At 47.9% G+C, this 19,705-nt stretch overlaps 1 protein-coding gene across 14 annotated transcripts in view; it reads right to left on the bottom strand.

Moving 5' to 3' along the window:
- robo2 (roundabout, axon guidance receptor, homolog 2 (Drosophila)) overlaps window positions 1-19,705 on the bottom strand; it is a 509,899-nt gene that overhangs the window by 115,843 nt on the left and 374,351 nt on the right. For all 14 annotated transcript variants that reach the window (XM_080203357.1, XM_080203355.1, XM_080203348.1 and 11 more), the window contains 2 exons: window positions 8,376-8,581; window positions 303-384 (listed from right to left, as the gene is read on the bottom strand). In XM_080203357.1, the coding sequence (XP_080059483.1) occupies window positions 303-384; window positions 8,376-8,581 (288 nt within the window). The remainder of the gene's footprint in view (window positions 1-302; window positions 385-8,375; window positions 8,582-19,705) is intronic.

Here is a 19,705-nt window from a genome sequence, read left to right on the forward strand (position 1 = left end):
CAGCCATGACCTTCTGACCCCCATGACCCTCCAGCTTGACCCTCTGATCATCCACCGACCTGTGAACTGTCCACCCAAGGTCTGTCTCCTCTCTGCCCAAATCGGATGGAGTCTCCTATTGCTTTTCCCTCCCAGGTTACTAACTCCAGACACTAAAAACCAAAGGTCAGTCCCACTGTCTGAATCGCCTCTTCCTTTCCCGCACGTTTCAGCATCAGAGTTTTCCCTCAAGGTCTCTGCTTCTCGACTGAAGGGAGGAGTACATCGATTTAAAGCGATGAAAACCAGGACTGAGGAAATACCTCGCACTTCCAAAAACGCACTCCAGGAAGTCTCTCCACTTGAGCTCGTGGCAACGCACGTATAGATTCCAGAGTCTGTGACCTAAGAGTGAGACAGAAATAGGGGTTAATCCTTACCGTTCATTCCTTCGCAAGCGGTGCATAAACTTTCAGAATGGTGAAAAGCGAGGAAAAGAGTGGTTGAAAGAAGCTTTGTAATCCAAAACACAGTCATGGCATCATCGAGATTTACAACATGGAAACGGGCCCTTTGGCCCAACTTGTGCCCTTTTTTTAAAATCCGGAAGCTAGTCCAATTGCCCACATTTGGTCATGTCCCTCTCTACCCATCTTACCCATGTAACTGTCTAAATGCTTTTTAAAAGGCAAAATTGTACCCGCCTCCACTACTACCTCTGGCAACTCATCCCAGACACTCACCACCCTCTGTGTGAAACAATTGCTCCTCTGGACCCTTTTGCATCTCTCCCCTCTCACCTTAAACCAATGCTCGCTGTTTTAGGTTCCTCCATCTTTGCAAAAAGATATTGACTATCTAGCTGACCAATGCCCCTCATTATTTTATAGACCTCTATAAGATCGCCCCTCAGCCTTCCACGCTCCAGAGAAAAAACTCCCAGTCTATCCAGCTTCTCCTTATAACTCAATCCATCAAGTCCCGGTAGCATCCTAGTAAATCTTTTCTGCACTCTTTCCAGTTTAATAATATCCTTTCTATGATAGGGTGACCAGAACTGTACACAGTATTCCAAGTGTGGCCTTACCAATGTCTTGTACAACTTCAACAAGACGTCCCAACTCCTGTATTTAATGTTCTGACCAATGAAACTAAGCATGCCAAATGCCTTCTTCACCACTCTGTCCACCTGGAATTCCGCTTTCAAGGAGCTATGAGCATGTACCCCTAGATCTCTTTGTTCTGTAACTCTCCCGAACACCCTACCATTAACTGAGTAAGTCCTGCCCTGGTTCAATCTACCAAAATGCATCACTTTGTATTTATCTAAATTAAACACAAAATTCGTCAGCCCACTGGTCCAACGATTAAAAAAATCATGAACGCAAACATAAAATAATCAAAAAGCTCATAAACATTGGCCTTTATATCTAGTCATGATGTGGAGATGCCGGCGTTGGACTGGAGTAAACACAATAAGAAATCACACAACACCAGGTTAAAGTCCTCGGGTCACCGTCTGTGTGGAGTTTGCACATTCTCTGTGTGTCTGTGTGGGTTTCCTCCGGGTGCTCCAGTTCCCTCCCATAGGCCAGAATTGAACCCGGTCCCTGGCGCTGTGAGGCAGCAGTGCTAACCACTGTGCCACCATACTGCCCCAAAGCATAGTCCAGCTCTACAAAATCATAATCCAGCTCTACAAAACCCTGGTTAGACCATGCCTGGAGTCCTGGGAATAGTTATCAGGACCACACCTTTGGAAGGAAATACTGAGCTTGGAGGGAGTGCAGTGTAGACTGAGGGATGCCTGTACTCCTGGGTGCAATTCCAAAGCGTGATTAAACAAACCAGGCTTGCAGTCATAGAGTCATAGACATTTACAGCATGGAAACAGGCCCTTTGGCCCAACTTGTCCATGCCGCCCTTTTATTAACCACTAAGCTAGTCCCAATTGCCCGCATTTGGGCCACACCCCTCTATACCAAAAAAGGGCAGCATGGACAAGTTGGGCCGAAGGGCCTGTCTCCATGCTGTAAATCTCTCTGATTCTATGAGTAAAGGCAGGTATACTGAGTTAGGTTAGAGATTGGCCACCATCCCAGTGAGTGGTGGAACAGTTTCAAGGGGTAAATGGCCTCCTCATTCCTATATTCCATTGGGATGTGAGAGCTTAGCATTCATTCCTCATTCCTTGTTGCCCATTGAGAAGGTGCTGCTGCAGTACCTGTGCTGGAGGTACACACACAGTGCTGTTAGAGAATTCCAGCTTCTTCTGCAGCAAGTTGTTGTGATCTGGAAGGCACTGCCTGTAAGGGCAGTGGAAGCAGCTTCAACAGGACCTTCCAAAAGGGAACTGGATGAGTGCTCAAAGGAGAAATCACTTGGAAGGTTATGAGGAGTGAAGTGGGACTAATTGGGTTTCTCTTTCTACTTGGGGTGGCAATGGCCTAGTGGTATTGTCACGGGACTATTGATCCAGAAACTCAACTAATGTTTGGGGACCCGGGTTCGAATCCCGCCACGGCAGATGGTGGAATTTGAATTCAATAAAAAATATCTGGAATTAAGAACCTCCTGATGACCATGAAACCATTGTCAGAAAAAAACCATCTAGTTCACTAATATCCTTCAGGGAAGGAAATCTGTCCTTATCTGCTCTGGTCTACATGTGACACCGGATCCACAGCAATGTGGTTGACTCTCAACTGCCCTCGGGCAACTAGGGATGGGCAATAAATGCTGGTGCAGCCATGTCCCATGAATGAATAAAAAAAACTTGGCAGCATTGGAGTGAGGCCCCCCTTCTGAGCTCCACCGTTCTACACTGCTACAACAGGAGTGCAGAGATCTGTCCTGTAATTCCGTCTCCCTCCGAGGGGCCAGTCCATCATCCCAGTGTAAGTTGTGTTATGAGTTTTGCTGGCTGCTGGCTTTAATTGTTGCTCTCCGGGGTTGACCCGGGCGAGACAGGACATTAAAGCGATGAGTTGAATTCAACTCCAACAGCAGAAAGGCATTAACCCCTGTGACCTGTGCATGCCTTGTGACATGACAAGAAAGACTAAATTGTTTATCTAAAGCAATGCTGACATTAATTTTTCAATAAATTCTATTTTGTCCTCAGGCGGTTTATAATTAATTTATATTGGACAACATTCCAGGAGCTGAGAACAGACTTTCCTTCTCATGAGTTGTCGACCACAACATTCTCCTCATCATTTTTTCTCAGTCTTTTACATCAGCTGGTAACTGGACAGGTCTTCCTTTCACATCTCTTCCTCTGCTGATAACTGATGATTTACTGAGTTCAAACACAGGCGATCATGGGCTGATCTTCTGATTGGGACTGAGAGAATAAACTCACATCCTGGGTACACTGGTATTGGCCAGTAGAAAATAAGTCTCAACGATAGGAAAAAGTCAAAGAGCTTGTTGAGAGATAACCCCACCTTCTCCCCATATCCCTCAATCCCACCTCCCCACCTTCTCCCCATATCCCTCAATCCCACCTCCCCTCCTTCTCCCCATATCCTTTAATCCCACCTCCCTACCTTCTCCCCATATCCCTCAATCCCACCTCCCTACCTTCTTCCCTTATCCCGCAATCCCACCTCCCCGCGTTCTCCCCATATCCCTCAATCCCACCTCCCCGCGTTCTCCCCATATCCCTCAATCCCATCTCCCCACCTTCTCCCCATATCCCTCAATCTCACCTCCCCACCTTCTCCCCATATCCCTCAATCCCACCTCTCCACCTTCTCCCCATATCCCTCAGTCTCACCTCCCCACCTTCTCCCCATATCCCTCAATCCCACCTCTCCACCTTCTCCCCATATCCCTCAATCTCACCTCCACACCTTCTCCCCATATCCCTCAATCCCACCTACACATCTTCTCCCCAAATCTATCAAACCCACTGACCCATGTTACAGTAAGGGATGTGGAGTATATCAGAGTATTATAGTGAGAGGTATATCAGAGTGTTATAATTAGGGGTATGGAATATATCAGAGTATTACACCTAGCGGAATAGGGTATATCAGAGTGTTACAGTGAGGGGTGTGGGATATATCAGAGTGTTATAGTGAGGGGTGTGGGGTATATCATAGTGTTACAGTGAGGGCTGTGGGGTATATCAGAGTGTTACAGTGAGGGCTGTGGGGTATATCAGAGTGTTACACTGAGGGGTGCGGGATATATCAGAGTGTTACAGTGAGGGCTGTGGGATGTATCAGAGTGTTACAGTGAGGGCTGTGGGATATATCAGAGTGTTACAGTGAGGGCTATGGGATATATCAGAGTGTTAGACTGAGGGGTGTGGGATATATCAGAGTGTTACAGTGAGGGCTGTGGGATATATCAGAGTGTTACAGTGAGGGCTGTGGGATATATCAGAGTGTTACAGTGAGGGCTGTGGGATATATCAGAGTGTTACAGTGAGGGCTGTGGGATATATCAGAGTGTTACAGTGAGGGGTATGGAGCTATTAAGCAGAATTTCAGTCAGGTATTTTGCAGTAAAATAGTGAATGAAGTGAGTTATGTTTGGAGGGCTAGTTATTGTTTTGCAATCATTACATCTGTCTGTACAAGGTGCTCCAGATCTTGTGAGCTCTTGAAATTCAGTGAGGCAAAACTTTTGCTCTGTACAAAACCCTTTCTTTGGCTTTAGTTGAATGTCTGCCGACAAACGATAACAGATTTGAGGCAGCAATATATTCGGCCCTTGGTATGTGAATTTAAGACAAAGATGCTTTGATGATTTTTACCAGTGTTATTTTCTGTTCCTTTGACCCTTTCTATTTGAATATCGGAGGATGAAAGAATCTTTCAACAAAATGATTCAGAAAAGGCACAAGTGGAATTTATTAAATAGGAACTGGCACCTGTCCAGGGCCGATAATAGAGACACATAGGACAAGGGGCCATGGACTCAAGGTGAGGGGGGAGCGGTACAACACAGATATTAGAGGGAGGTTTTTCGCACAGAGGGTAGTGGGGGTATGGAATGTTCTGCCAAGTAAGGTGGTGGAGGCAAACACGCTAGAGTCCTTTCAGAGTAACTTAGACAGGCACATGACTGAGTTGGAGATGGGTGGATATAGGAGAACCTTTTAAATAAGGGTCATTAGCATTGGGGCGTCCCTGGTAATGTAAATGGGTATTGTATGATAATAATGTTTTTTCTCTTTTCATTCACAGGTTTTAAGTCGGTCCACCTCGTGTCCAACGAGGGGCATACACGCAATGGGTCGTACTGGGGCTGCTCTTGGTTGTTCGAGATTGGCCTAGTGCTTCATGTCGTTAGTGTGTGCCTAAACTGGACCAGATACTGGGCAAGACGACAGCTCAGTGACTATCACTGTTTGCTGTGCAGACACATGGATTTGGGCCGGTGTCTGTGGGAGTTTGCGCATTCTCCCCGTGCTTGCGTGGGTTTTCTCCGGGTGCTCCGGTTTCCTCCCACACCCCAAAGATGTGCTGTTAGGCTGATTGGCAGGAATAAATTGTCCCTAAATCAGTTTTCCTCAATCTGGATGCCCATAAAACATTAGATAGGGGTCATGGGTAGAGAGGGGGACTGGTGGTGTTGAGATGGCAGCGCGGGCTCGTTGGGCCGAAGGGCCTGTTTCCCGGGCTGATTTTGTTCTTTGTTTTTGTCTTTGCCTTGAGGTTTGATGGGAAAGAATGGTGTGTTTGAGAGGGAAAATAGGAAAAGTCACAGATTTCTGGGCAAGAGGTGGGGGTGAGGCTTAGTCCGCAACTTGTTCTGGACTCGCCACATAAACACAGTGGCTACAAGAGCAGGTCAGAGGCTCGGAATACTGCAGCGAGTAACTCACCTCCTGACTCCCCAAATCCACCATCTACGAGGCACAAGTCAGGAGTGTGATGGAATACTCCCCACTTGCCTGGATGGGTGCAGCTCCAACAACACTCAAGAAGCTCAACACCTTCCAGGACAAAGCAGTCCGCTTGATTAGCACCACATCTATAAACAGTGTTCTTATCACCTCCACCACCAACGCTCAGTAGCAGCAGAAGGTACTATCTCCAAGATGTACTGCAAAAATTCTCCAAAGGCTGCCTCAACAGCACCTTCCAAATGCATGACCACTTCCAACAAGAAGGACAAAGGCAGCAGATACATGGGAACACCACCACCTGTAAGTTCCCCTCCAAGTCTCTCACAATCCTGATTTGGAAATACATTGCCGTTCCTTCACGGTCGCTGGGTCAAAATCCTGGAATTCCCTCCCTAACGGCATTGTGGGTCAACGCACAGCACGTAGACAAGAAGGCAGTTCACCACCACCTCCTCAAGGGCAACCGGGGATGGGTAATAGGGGCCAGCCAGCCATTGATGTCCAAGTCTCACGAATCAATAGAGAAAAGGAACTCATTCCAAACCCGCCCAGCTAATGTGCCATCGTGAGACCTGTCTCTTGGGTTTTTTTTGACGATGCATCAAAAATTATGGCGGGAAGCATTGGCACTGCATCTACACCCAGCTTTTCCTGTCTGTGTTGACACTAAGCCAAAAAAAAGGGAAAATACCACCCTTTGATTTTGCATTAAAATAGAAACAATCAGAAAAGGAATAAAGAAAATTACAGCACAGGAACAGGCCCTTCAGCCCTCCACGTCTGCACCGACCATGCTGCCCAACTGAACTAAAACCCCCTGCCCTTCCGGGGACCATATCGCTCTATTCCCATCCTATTCATGTATTTGTCCAGACACCCCTTAAAAGTCACTATCGTATCATCTTCCACCACCTCCCCCAGGCAGTGAGTTCCAGGCACTCATCACCCTCCATATAAAAAACTTGTCTCGTACATCTCCTTTAAACCTTGCCCTTCACACCTTAAATCTGTGTCCCCTCATAATTGACTCTTCCATCCTGGGAAAAAGTTTCTGACTATCCACTCTGTCCATGTCCCTGATAATCTTGTAGACTTCTATCAGGTCATCCCTCAACCTCCAACATTTAGTGAGAACAAACCGAATTTCTCCAACCTCTCCTCATAGCTAATGATTTCCATACCAGGCAACGTCCTGGTAAATCTTTTCTGCACCCTCTCCAAAGCCTCCACATCCTTCTGGTAGTGTGGCGACCAGAATTGAACACTACATTCCAAGTGTGGCCTCACTAAGGTTCTATAAAGCTGCAGCATGACTTGTCAATGTTTAGACATTATTGAAGTTATGCCCATGTGATGTGTTGGAAATGTACAAACCAAAACTTAACGAGCTTTCACAAACACTGCAAAACCTTTGTAATGCATAAGCTTGGGACTCAACAGACAATAAGTTTATCTCCAAACTCTAACGGCTCACTCGGAGAGGAACCTTCTCAGCCCAGGCGAGTCGGTAGCGAGTGGTACATTTCAAATTTGTCTGCCTCAAGGATCGACAGTGAACTGAAGTGTCACATACAACTGAGGACTCTGCAGTGGCCTAGGAGTGCTTGATGGGGACAGCGTAGAGGGAGCTTTACTCTGTATCTAACCCGGACTGTACTTGTCCTGGGGGTGTTTGATGGGGACAGTGTAGAGGGAGCTTTACTCTGTATCTAACCCCAAGTTGTACCTGTCCTGGGAGTGTTTGATGGGGGGACAGTGTAGAGGGAGCTTTATGCTGAATCTAACCCCGCGCTGTACCTGTCCTGGGAGTGATTGATGGGGGACAGTGTAGAGGAAGATTTCCTCTGTATCTAACCCCGTGCTGTACCTGTCCTGGGGGTGTTGATGGGGAACAGTGTAGAGGGAGTTTACTCTGTATCTAACCCCGTGCTGTACCTGTCCTGGGAGTGTTTGATGGGGACAGTGTAGAGGGAGTTTACTCTGTATCTAACCCCGTGCTGTACCTGTCCTGGGAGTGTTTGATGGGGGACAGTGTAGAGGGAGCTTTACTCTGTATCTAACCCGTGCCATGGGATTGAAGTATTGCTTGCACAAATGAGGAGGTCTTACAAAACCAAAGGCCAATCTTTTTTTGCTTCACTTTCAGATGTGGGCATCACTGATTGGGCAAACATTTATTTCCAGTCCCTAACTGCCCTCCAGTTCAGGGATATTTGAGAATCAAACACATTGCCATGGCTCTGAAGTCACATTTGGACTAGACTGGGCAAGGATGCAGATTTCCTTCCCTGGGGGACATTAGTGAGAACTGACAATAGTTTTCTGATCACCATTACAGAGACTAGCTTCCAATTCCAGATTTTTATTAATTGAACTGAAATTCCACCAGCTGCTGTGGTGGGATTTGAACCCATGTCACCAAAGCATCAGCCTGGGCCTCTGGATTACTAATCCAATGACCTTACTCCACTTTCTAGGTACAAATTAGCACAAACAGGCAGTTGATGGTTTCTTTGTTCCGAGGACTTACCCGTAAATTCTTAATTTGTAGACTTCCCAATTCCTGGAGCGACATTCGGGGGTCTTTGCCAAGGAGACTGACCCCATCCTTCAGCCAGCTGATTGTTGGAATAGGATCTCCAGTGGCCTGGCATTTCAGCAGAGCGGTCCCATCTACACCCAAAGTCTGATTGGCTGGGCCCTGCCGGATGATGGGAGGCGGTCTGTCCGTTAGAACTGTGAAGACCCAAATTATAAAGGTTACTGAATGTTACAGAAAAACTCCTCAATCCATCTCCAACTAACAACAATTTCAACAGTCATTGAGATTCAAGAATCCTCTAGATCTTGTTCTGCCTCTCAATTGCAATTTTCCCTCTCAATCTGTCTCTGTCCCTCCTCTCAATCTCTCTACCACTCAATGTCTCTCTCAAGTTCTCTCCCTCAATCTCTCTCTCCTTTCAGTCTCTTTTACCTCACAATCTCTCTCCTTTCAACCTCTCTCTCTCCTTCTCAATCTCTTTCTCTCCTCTCAACCTCTCTCTCTCTCTTTTTAATCTCTCTCTCCCTCCTCTCAATCTCTCTGTCCCCTCAATCTCTCTCTCTCTCCCCTCAATTTCTCTCTCTCTCCCCTCAATCTCTCTCGCTCTCCCCTCAATCTCTCTCTCTCCTCTCAATTTCTCTCTCTCTCCCCTCAATCTCTCTCTCTCTCCTCTCAATTTCTCTCTCTCTCCCCTCAATCTCTCTCTCTCTCCCCTCAATCTCTCTTGCTCTCCTCTCAATTTCTCTCTCTCTCCTCTCAATCTCTCTCTCTCCTCTCAATCTCTCTCTCTCTCCTCTCAATCTCTCTCTCTCTCCTCTCAATCTCTCTCTCTCTCCCCCTCAGCCTCTTCCCCCCCCCGAATCTCTCTCCCCCCTCTCAATCTCCATCTCCATTCTCACTGTCTATCCTCTCACTGCCTATCTGCTCCTCTCAGCCTCTCTCTCTATCTCCCTTTGTATTTATGATTCTGTGGGATTATTTCTGCTGATCGCCCTCTTACCGACTGGATTAACCAAGCAGCAGAAAACAACCTTTCAATATTTACCTCCTCGCCATTCTGAATAAATTGGTTTGATCCCTAATTGGGCACCTCAGCCTCAGCCACAATGGAGCCCTGGTTCTTAAACAGTCGCCACCAGGAACTCATTGTTAAAAAAACTGGTGGAAGCTGTTTCCAGACTCATTTTGAAAAGAAAATTGTTTGAACGCTTGAAGAATCTGTGCTTTGGGGAAAAGGCTGGTAGTGGGGAGTGCGACTAAATTTTGACAAAGCTGCCACAAGTACGGCCAAAGATCTGAATGACCTCCTACTGTGCTGTGAGATTCCATATTCCAGTGAAACCAAACACGATTCATTCATTCTCCAGCAATGATCGTCACTTACCTCAGCGCTGTTATTAATGGAAGTTTAGTAGAAAGTATATAATCTAAATAAATACGCTGACAGGTCTGTTGAGTGAAGAGGGATAATGGAATGTTCCAGAATCCGAGGCAGTGCCGATGACAGGAAATACCGCTTGCTTTGGACATGGAGGTCAAAGGTTAAAAGAACACTTAAAGTTCCTAGTGATCTGTGAAACGCTCTCAGGCCCAGTCACATAAATCTTTGTGAAATGCTTCTCTCATCTGCTACCCAACCCAATGCATTCGAACAGATTATCCCACCAAAATCCCTGCTGACTGCACCCCCTCCCGCTCCCCCCCCGTTCCAGAGGCTCGAGGCCATCCAGATTGGCACTCATGGGGCAGCGCCAAGGGAGTGCCACACTGCCTGGCCTGCTTCCCACTGGACGTGAGGTTAAATCCCAGGAGCTTCCTGCCACAGCCAGAGCTGGGAGAGGGGCGAGGGTCTTCTCCCTGGTGTGGTGGCCAATCCTTCTCCGTCTGTAGGCGTGGCTACAAACCGACCGTCTCCCACATTGCTGTTTGTGGGAGCTTGCTGTGCGTAAATTGGCCACCACAATTCCTGCATGACAGCAGTGACCACACTTCGGGGAACTGGCTGTAAATCACTCAGACCCAGTCAAAAGCTGTGACACGCTAATGTTTCACTTCTCACGGGTTGACACATCGGTTACAGTGAGGGGTGGGGGGGGGGGGGGGGGGGCAAGTGGGGAGGGAGGAGGTGAGTTTTCAGGTAACCAACGGTGCACTAATATTCGCAACAGGAATTTTACAACTTCACTTATTTTGAAGTGAGTGGGTGGGGGATGCAGGGTTGGCGGGGGGGGGAGGGGTGGAGGCAGGGAGGGGGAGGGGGCTGGGTACGGTGCGGGGTGGGAGGGTGTGGGTGCGGAGGCAGAGAGGGAAGGGAACCGGGTACAGTAGATGGAGGGGTAGGGGTGGGGGGTGTGAGAGGAGGGAAGGAACTGGGTGTGGTGGGTGGGGTTGTGGTGGCAATTAGGGGGAGGGGGGGGGCTAGATATGGTGGGTGGGCCCGGGTGGGCTGCCCACCACTCCCATCCCTCTGTACTCCAGTCAAATGTTATTGATCTTGCTGTTTTGCCCCAACTTTGCCAGCTGCTAGGTGAATACCAGTGGCGTGGGCATTAATTGCCTACTTAAGGGACTCAATTGGCAGCAGGCGTGGGAAGGCCATCCATGAACTTAGCCACTCCGGACTCCATCGACTCTCTGCAGTGCAGAAGGAGGCCATTTGGCCCATCAAGTCTGCACTGACCACAATCCCATTCTGGACTTAATCAGGCCGGCGGCAGCAAGGCTGCGGAGTTAATCCCACCCGGTGGTCTCCTATCTGTTTAGACGCCCAAACCTACCTCAGGAGAGGGGATTTAAATTCCGCCCTACGGTTATACCCTCACCGTCTCTGCTCTAAGGAGAACATAAGAACATAAGAAATAGGAGCAGGAGTAGGCCATCTGGCCCTTCGAGCCTGCCCCGCCATTCAATAAGATCATGGCTGATCTGTCGTGGTTCAGTTCCACTTTCCCGCCCTCTCCCCATAACCCTTAATCCCCTCTCTTATCAAAAACCCATCAACCCGCGTCTTAAAAATATTTAGCGAGGCAGCCTCCACCACTTCAACGGGCAGAGAATTCCAGAGATTCACCACCCTTTGAGTGAAGAAGTTCCTCCTCAACTCCGTTCTAAACCGCCCCCCCCTTTATCTTGAGGCTGTGCCCCCTAGTCCTACTGTCCTTTCTGAGCGGGAAGAGTCTCTCCACCTCTATCCTATCCATCCCATTCATCATCTTGTACATCTCAATGAGATCTCCCCTCATTCTTCTAAACTCTAACGAGTACAAGCCTAGTTTATTCAGCCTCTCCTCATAGCTCAACCCCCTCAACTCCGGTATCAGCCTAGTAAACCTCCTCTGCACTCCCTCCAAGGCCAAAATATCCTTGCGCAGGTGCGGCGCCCAAAACTGCACACAGTACTCCAGCTGCGGCCTCACCAATGAGCTTCTCTGGTTTCTGTGCAAAGTGCCTGCCGATTACTCTTCCCGTAAATCTCCTCTGTCGCCCTCTCCTAGGCCTCACGCCTCCTGAAGTGCAGTGCCGAAAACTGGATACGATGGCCGGAATCTTCCCGTCGCCCACCACCCCCCCCGCCACGGGAGTGGGAGCGGGCGAAGGGGTGAAGCACGGAGAGATCCGTAGGCCTCGAGCGGGATGTTACAGGCTTCGGGACGAGCGAGGCCCTAAAATCCTGCCCGATTATGCCACCCGAAGCCTAAGCAGCATCGGATGAGGGCGGGTTCGAACGGTCTAAGCCGTGTTATTGCGCGATTGAAAAATCCATCACACGCAGACAGGAGCGGCTGTTGCAGCACCGCGCTTGTCAAGAATTTGAGGTGAAGGCCCGAGATTTTGCAGCATCGGATATCAGCGCGGTTGACAAGAGAAAATGAGGTAAATATGATCTCTCGCTGTCAGTGCGAAGGCCATTATCAACGCAGGCACAGAGGTAAATGGGATAATTGAAGTGAATCTTGTAACAATGGAACAGACAGAGGCCAAGAACAAGTCCTTGAACATAAGAGACAGGAATTTTCTCATTACCAACATTCTTTGAACATGAGGCCTTTACAGGACCTTCTCAGTTCATCACTGAACTGTCAGCAGGTGTACTATTAAGAGGACCCTGTCCTCACAGCCAATCTTTGTCTCTCTCTCTCTCCCTCTCACACTCGCCCATTTATTCCACACGCAATCTGTGCAGTGAATCACACGGCCTTGTGGACAGATATTTAAAAATACTGCCTCGCCGTTCATTCTAAATGACCTTTTAATTTACATGTAAATTCGAATCGGATGAAAATGCATCACTTTGTCAACTTGTGGAGGTCACGGCTCGGAGGTGGGTTTACAAATCTTCCCTGAGAAGCTATTTCCATTGCTTTAAAAAAAAACACACAATTGGAGGGAGAATGCAAGTGGAGGAAATGATTCTAATTCCTGTCATAGAACTTGAGCGAGACCTTTTCTTTAAAAAGGACAAATGAGGATGCTCATTGAATTCACCTCACACACGGGAAAGTCAGACCCTGCGTTCAGGCAATTTCCGCCTGCCATTTTTTGACGGATTTCTTTCCTCGTAAACCCTGATTGCTTATCATCTGACATATTGTGTACACTTTTTGTTGTCAAGCCAAGGGTTCCTCTGAGGCCTACACAGCAGGCTTTCAGCATCAAACCCTCCTCCTCTCACCCCCAGCCCACACACACACACACTCATGTACATGCACACACACACCTACAAGCACGCACATACACATGCTCACACACACACATATGCTCACACACACCAGCATGCACATACACACACTCACATACACGCACACACACACACACACATACAAGCATGCGCATACACATGCTCTCACACACATATGCTCTCACACACACATGCTCACACACATGCAAGCGTTCACACAAGGACAAGCACTCACAAGGACATACAAACACACGCATAGACATACACATTAAACATACACAAACACATATGCACACAAAATAACATGAACACATACACCTAGGCGCATAAACACACACACAAACATATGTGCAAACACAAATGCACGCACAAACATGGACATACAAACACAGCCACAAACACACATGCATACTCGTAAACCATGCATTCACACACACACAAATACACGTGCACACAGATACACAAACACACACATACATCCATAAAACATACGCATATACTTTAAAACACACATACACGTGCACACAAACACATAACTACACACAAAAACACTCATACACACTAATAAACACACAGATGCATACATACACAACTACACATATACACACAAGATGCCCATACACTATTAAACATCTGAATTAGGATGTCAGAATGTAGCAATCAGGAAGTTGTGACTCTTTTCACTGAGGGGGGATTAGGGGATCTTTTTTGGGTGTGGAAGCATGAACAGAGGAAACATCCCCCCCACCGCCCCCCCCAGCCTCCCCCCACCCCTGTGCACCACCACCCCCCCCCTTCAATCGCAAAGATACCTCTTCCATTGGTGAAATGCCAGTGCTGGCACAGTACCCTGAGGTGGCCATTTGGCAAGTTAAAGGTGGCAACTGTCCCAAGGATGGGGTGGACTGCCTGATACCTCCCCCTCCCTCCCGTCACTGGCAAAACCCCAGCACAGGCGGGTAGGTGGACAACTGGCTTGGCACCCCGAATAGTGCCAGTCCGCTCCCCGAGCAGACTGAGGACAGGAAGGTGGGTGGGGGGAGAAGGGAGGGTGTGGAAACCAATGAGGGACGCGTATCCCCACCTGACTCGCCCCTTCGTCCGCCCAGAGAGATCAGCCACGGATCGTTGCCCCAGCTTGGGTCAGCTGACCCGGGATGGTTGAGTGGCGCGGGTCTGGGGATGAGGGGGTGGGGAAGGGGGGCCTGTGTGGCTCATTACCTGGGTGGCCGAACCTTCTGGGGTGACGGGGGGGTGCGGAATCTGTTAGGCCCCCACCAAACCGAACCCCTCTCCACCAGCAACACCGCCACCCCCCCCCCACCCCCCCCCACCCCCCCACTCCCACTGCAGCCGAGGAACCGAAACCCGAGCTCAAATACCTCCGAGGCGAGATAAAAAAAAGCAGCATGATGTGTATAGGCTTGTGCACTGGTCGTTCAGGTAATCCTGCAGTATATGGTTTCCAAATACTGGAAGCCCTACTAATCAAGCAGCACTTGTAAGAGCTTAGATCAAAAAGCTGGGAGACAGCACTCCAAACAAATCCTGGGCTAAGAATGTCTTAATGACTGGGTTTACTCTGTACTTACAGCCTCCTCTGAAGCAATCCATTAGCCGCAGCTAATAGGATAAAAGGGGCTTTGAGGAGCGAGATTATAAACTGTGAAGGAGGAGGTTAACATTGATCGGAACCTGTCAATCACCTGCGGCCCCACCCCCCATTCTTACTCAGAAAGATAAGAGCCAACCACTCACGTTCTACACCAAATGTGAGAAGGAAGAGATTAGCGAAAGTGAACTTTGGTGCCTTGTCAGGAGAGACAGCAGGCATGAAAACGGGAGATACAGGAATGATGCGGAGGTGCCGGCGTTGGATTGGGGTAAACGCAGCAAGAAGTCTGACAACGCCAGGTTTAAGTCCAACCTATTTATTTGATGGTAAACTCGCAAGCTTTCAGGGTTTGTCCCTTCGTCAGGCGAAAGCTTGCGAGTTTACCATCAAATAAATCGGTTGGACTTAAACCTGGCGTTGTCAGGCTTCTTACTGAGATACAGGAATGCGAGAGGACTTAAAACCTATTTTGTATCTCCGCAGGATAAGACACAAGTTATCAGAACTAGTTCAGAATGAAGGGTCCAGTGAAATTGAGGAACTTGGGGATAATTTATAAAGTTTTAAATTTATTAGTGTCACAAGTAGGCTTGCATTAACACCGCAATGAAGTTACTGTGAAAATCCTCTAGTCGCCACACTCCAGCACCTGTTTGGATACGCTGAGGGAGAATTTAGCACGACCTAACCAGCACGCCTTTCGGGCTGTGGGAAGAAACTGGGTCACCCGGAGGAAACCCACGCAGACACGGGGAGAACGTGCAGACTCCGTACAGACAGCGACCCAAGCCAGGAGTCGAACCCAAGCCTCTGGCGCTGTGAGGCAGCAGTGCTAACCACTGGGCCATCGTGCCACCCCCTCCAGAAGAAACAGTGGGGGATCAAGATTCATCTTCAAGTCAGTGAAACATTCTCAAACACACTCACTGCGAGCAGATACCTGGTAAGGACAGCAGATTTCCTCTCCTGAAGGATATTAGTGAACCAAATGGGTTTTTCCAACAATTGGCAATGGTTTCATGGTCATCAGTAGAATCTTAATTCCAGATTTTTATTTTTAGTAAAATCAAATTTCACCATCTGCCATGGCAAGATTTGAACCCAGGTCCCCAGAGCCCGTTATCTTAGGTCACTGGATTACTAGTCCAGTGACAATGCCACTATGACATCTCCTCCCCAGCTAAGACCTGAAAAATGATCATCTAAATAGGCAAATCTGAGTGTTTCCAGCAGTTTCTCTTTCCATTATAATAAAAATATCTTCTTGCAATTATATACAGCCTTGGTGAGACCACAATTTTGATCTCTACCTATAGGAATTAGATACGTTCCTTGGACAAGTGCAATGCAATGAGATTAATTCCTCAGGAGACAAGACCTATATTCCATAGAGATTAGAAGGAGAGTTGATTCAATTCTTGGTTGGTTGACAGGGTAGACTCCGTAAAAATGTTCCCCCTGGTTGGTGGATGTCGTACGCGGGCTCACAGTTTCAGAGTAAGGGTTTGGTCATTTATGACTGAGTGGCAGGTGCAGTGTAACGTGGATTAATGTGAAATCATCCAATTCAGACAGGGAAACAGAATGACAGAGTATCATTTACATGGTGATAGATTAGGAAATGTTGGTGCACTAAAGGATCTGGGTGTCCTTGTACGCCAATTACTGAAAGCAAGAAGTCAGGAAGGCAAGTGGTATGTCGGCCTCCACTGCAAGAGAACTTGAATACAGGAACAAGGGTGTCTTGTTGCAGCTGTACAGGGCTCTGGTGAGACAACACCTGCTGCGCAGTTTTGGTCTCCTCATCTAAGAGAGGATTTACTTGTCATGGAGGGAGTGCAGCGAAGATTTATCAGACTGATTACTGGGATGGCAGGATTGTCAAATGAGGAGAGATCATATGGGGACCTATGGAGATTGTATGGGTCAGTGGGGCCTGTATCCACTGGAATTTAGAAGAATAAAAGGGGACCTAATTGAAATGTATAAAATTCTAACAGGGTTGGACAGACTAGATGCAGAGATGTTGTTCCCTCTGGTTGGTGGAGCCGGAATGGTGGGAAGGGAGGAGAGTGGTAACCAGAACAAAGGATCACAGTCTCGGGATATTTGGTAGGCCATATAAGAGGTCTTAGACTAAGGGGTGGCAGATTTAAAACAGAAGTGAGGAGGAATCACTCCTCTTCAAAGGGAGGTGAATCTGTGGAATTCTCTACCCCAGAGTGCAGTCGACACGGGAACACTAAACAAATTTGAGAAGACAGATAGATTTTTATTAATAGTGGGATGAGTGGCTATGGGTGAGGGCAGGAACTGAGATCAGCCACTGTTGTATTGTTGGATTGAAGGGCTGAATTACTTACTCCTACCCCAGGGGAGGCGATGGCCTAGTGGTATTATCGCTAGATTATTAACCCAGAAACTCAGTGAATATTCTGGGGACCCAGGTTCAAATCCTACCATAGCAATTGGTGGATTTTAAACTCAAAAAAAGAATGTCTGGAATTAAGAATCTACTGATGACCATGAACCCATTGTCAATTGTCGGAAAAACTCATCTGGTTCACTGATGTCCTTTAGGAAAGGAAATCTGCTGTCCTTATCCGGTCTGGCCTACATGTGACTCCAGAGCCACAACAATGTGGTTGACTCTCAATTACTTTTGGACAATTAGGGTTTGGTAATAAATGCTGGCCAGGCAGCGACGCCCATGTCCCATGAATGAACAAAAACAAAGTTCTTTATTCTTATGTTTATTTAGGACTGGGATGAGGAGAAATTTCTTCACACAGAGGGTGGTGAATCTGGGGAATTCTTGACCTGTGGAGGCCAAATCACTGAGTGTATTTAAGAGTGAAATGGATAAAGGTTCTGGACTCTAAAGATGTCAAAGGCCATGGGGAGTATTGAGATAGAGGGCCAGCCACAATCTGACTGGATGGTGGAACAGTACGAGGGGCTGATGTCTTGCTGCCTCAGTTTTTGTAGTTTTAAGTTCCTATTTATACAACGCCCTTCACAATCTCCAAGTGGTGACTGTCCCTTTAAGGATCAATCTGCAGAGTAAGGGTCACATGTCCCGGTGAGTTAGTCGGGAGCAGGGTGCGGGAATCATCCTGGTACGATGGACTCAGAGTCATCTCAGGGGCTGATTGCAGTCACGAGATTGGGAGACTCTGTATAGTTTTAACCTGCAAATAAACAAGTCGTGTTTTCCCCAAACCAGTGAATGGGCATCTTTCCACTCCTTAAGATTATTACAGCTGGTGAGGTACCTTCTGAAGTGCCGTCACTGCGAGCCAATCTACGCAAAGCAAGCTCCCGCATGCAGCAATGTGAGTTAGTTCGTAACACTCTGTGGGGGAATTTTCCATCCCTATCCGCCACGGGAATTGTATTGTGGGTGGGGGGGCAGTGGACCATACAAAGGTGTACAAAATTATGAAGGGTACAGATAGGGTGAATAGAGGGAAGCTTTTTCCCAGGTCGGAGGTTACGGTCACAAGGGGTCACGGGCTCAAGGTGAGAGGGGCGAGGTATAACTCCGGTATCAGAGGAACGTTTTTTACGCAGAGGGTGGTGGGGGCCTGGAATGCGCTGCCATGTAGGGTGGTAGAGGCAGACATGCTGGCATCGTTTAAGACTTAACCTGGATAGGCACATGAGGAGCCGGGGAATGGAGGGATACAAACGAATGGGGATATTTTGGCCTTGGAGGGAGTGCAGAGGAGGTTTATTAGGCTGATACCGGAGTTGAGGGGGTTGAGCTATGAGGAGAGGCTGAATAAACTAGGCTTGTACTCGTTAGAGTTTAGAAGAATGAGGTGAGATCTCATTGAGACGTATAAGATGATGAATGGGATGGATAGGATAGAGGTGGAGAGACTCTTCCCGCTCAAAAAAGACAGTAGGACTAGGGGGCACAGCCTCAAGATAAAGGGGGGCGCGGTTTAGAACAGAGTTGAGGAGGAACTTCTTCACTCAAAGGGTGGTGAATCTCTGGAATTCTCTGCCCGTTGAAGTGGTGGAGGCTGCCTCGCTAAATATTTTTAAGACGCGGGTTGATGGGTTTTTGATAAGAGAGGGGATTAAGGGTTATGGGGAGAGGGCGGGAATGTGGAACTGAGCCACGACAGATCAGCCATGATCTTATTGAATGGCGGGGCAGGCTCGAAGGGCCAGATGGCCTACTCCTACTCCTATTTCTTATGTTCTTATGTTCTTATGAATGGTCTAGTTGGACCAATGAGTAGCACAGGCTTGGAGGGCCGAAGGGCCTGTTTCCTGTGCTGGACTGTTCTCTGTTCTTTGTTGTTCTTCGATTTTTGGGTTTGAGTGCACCCGTCCTGTGTCTCTTTACCTTTCTTTTGCTCCTCAAAACCCAACACTTGGTCACCCGTCCCGATAGGAAGCTCAGTGTCAACCTTTGATTGACAACCATTCCGGTGGGACATTTTACTGTCAAAGGTGCTATATAAAGCTGTTGTTTGTATCGATTATGGGTGATCTGATTCTGATCTCCAGCAATCTCCATTTTGGTTCCACACCCCTCAATATCCTGACTGAAATACATCTCAGTTTTGAAATTTTCAGTGGGCCCCCAACGTCGATAGTTTTTGGCGGGGGGGAGGGTTGAGAGTTCCGGTTTTTGACCACCCTCTGTGTGATGAAGTGTTCCCTGCCATTGCGTCTAACAGCCGGGCTCAAATTTAAAGATAAATGCACAGGTTGCATTGTTTGATTCTTGCTGCAAAGAAATATAGAAATTACTAGCAGGAGGAGGCCATTCAGCCCTTCCAGCCTGCTCCACCATTCAATATGATCATGGCTGATCATCAAAATCAATATCCTGATTCCCCCCTCCCCTTCCCCCCATATCCCTTGATCCCTGTGGCCCGAAGAACTATCATGAATGCATGAACTAGATGAATGCACAGGTTGTATGGAACCCATCTCTCCTTGTTAATGCAAAAAGTTTCATTGATATCTGGAGTCACAAATCCCCCATGTCTCCCAGTGTGCACG

This window comes from Carcharhinus amblyrhynchos, chromosome 15 (assembly GCF_965287045.1).
Source record: "Carcharhinus amblyrhynchos chromosome 15, sCarAmb.v2.hapA, whole genome shotgun sequence".
In the NCBI taxonomy this organism is placed as follows: domain Eukaryota; kingdom Metazoa; phylum Chordata; class Chondrichthyes; order Carcharhiniformes; family Carcharhinidae; genus Carcharhinus; species Carcharhinus amblyrhynchos.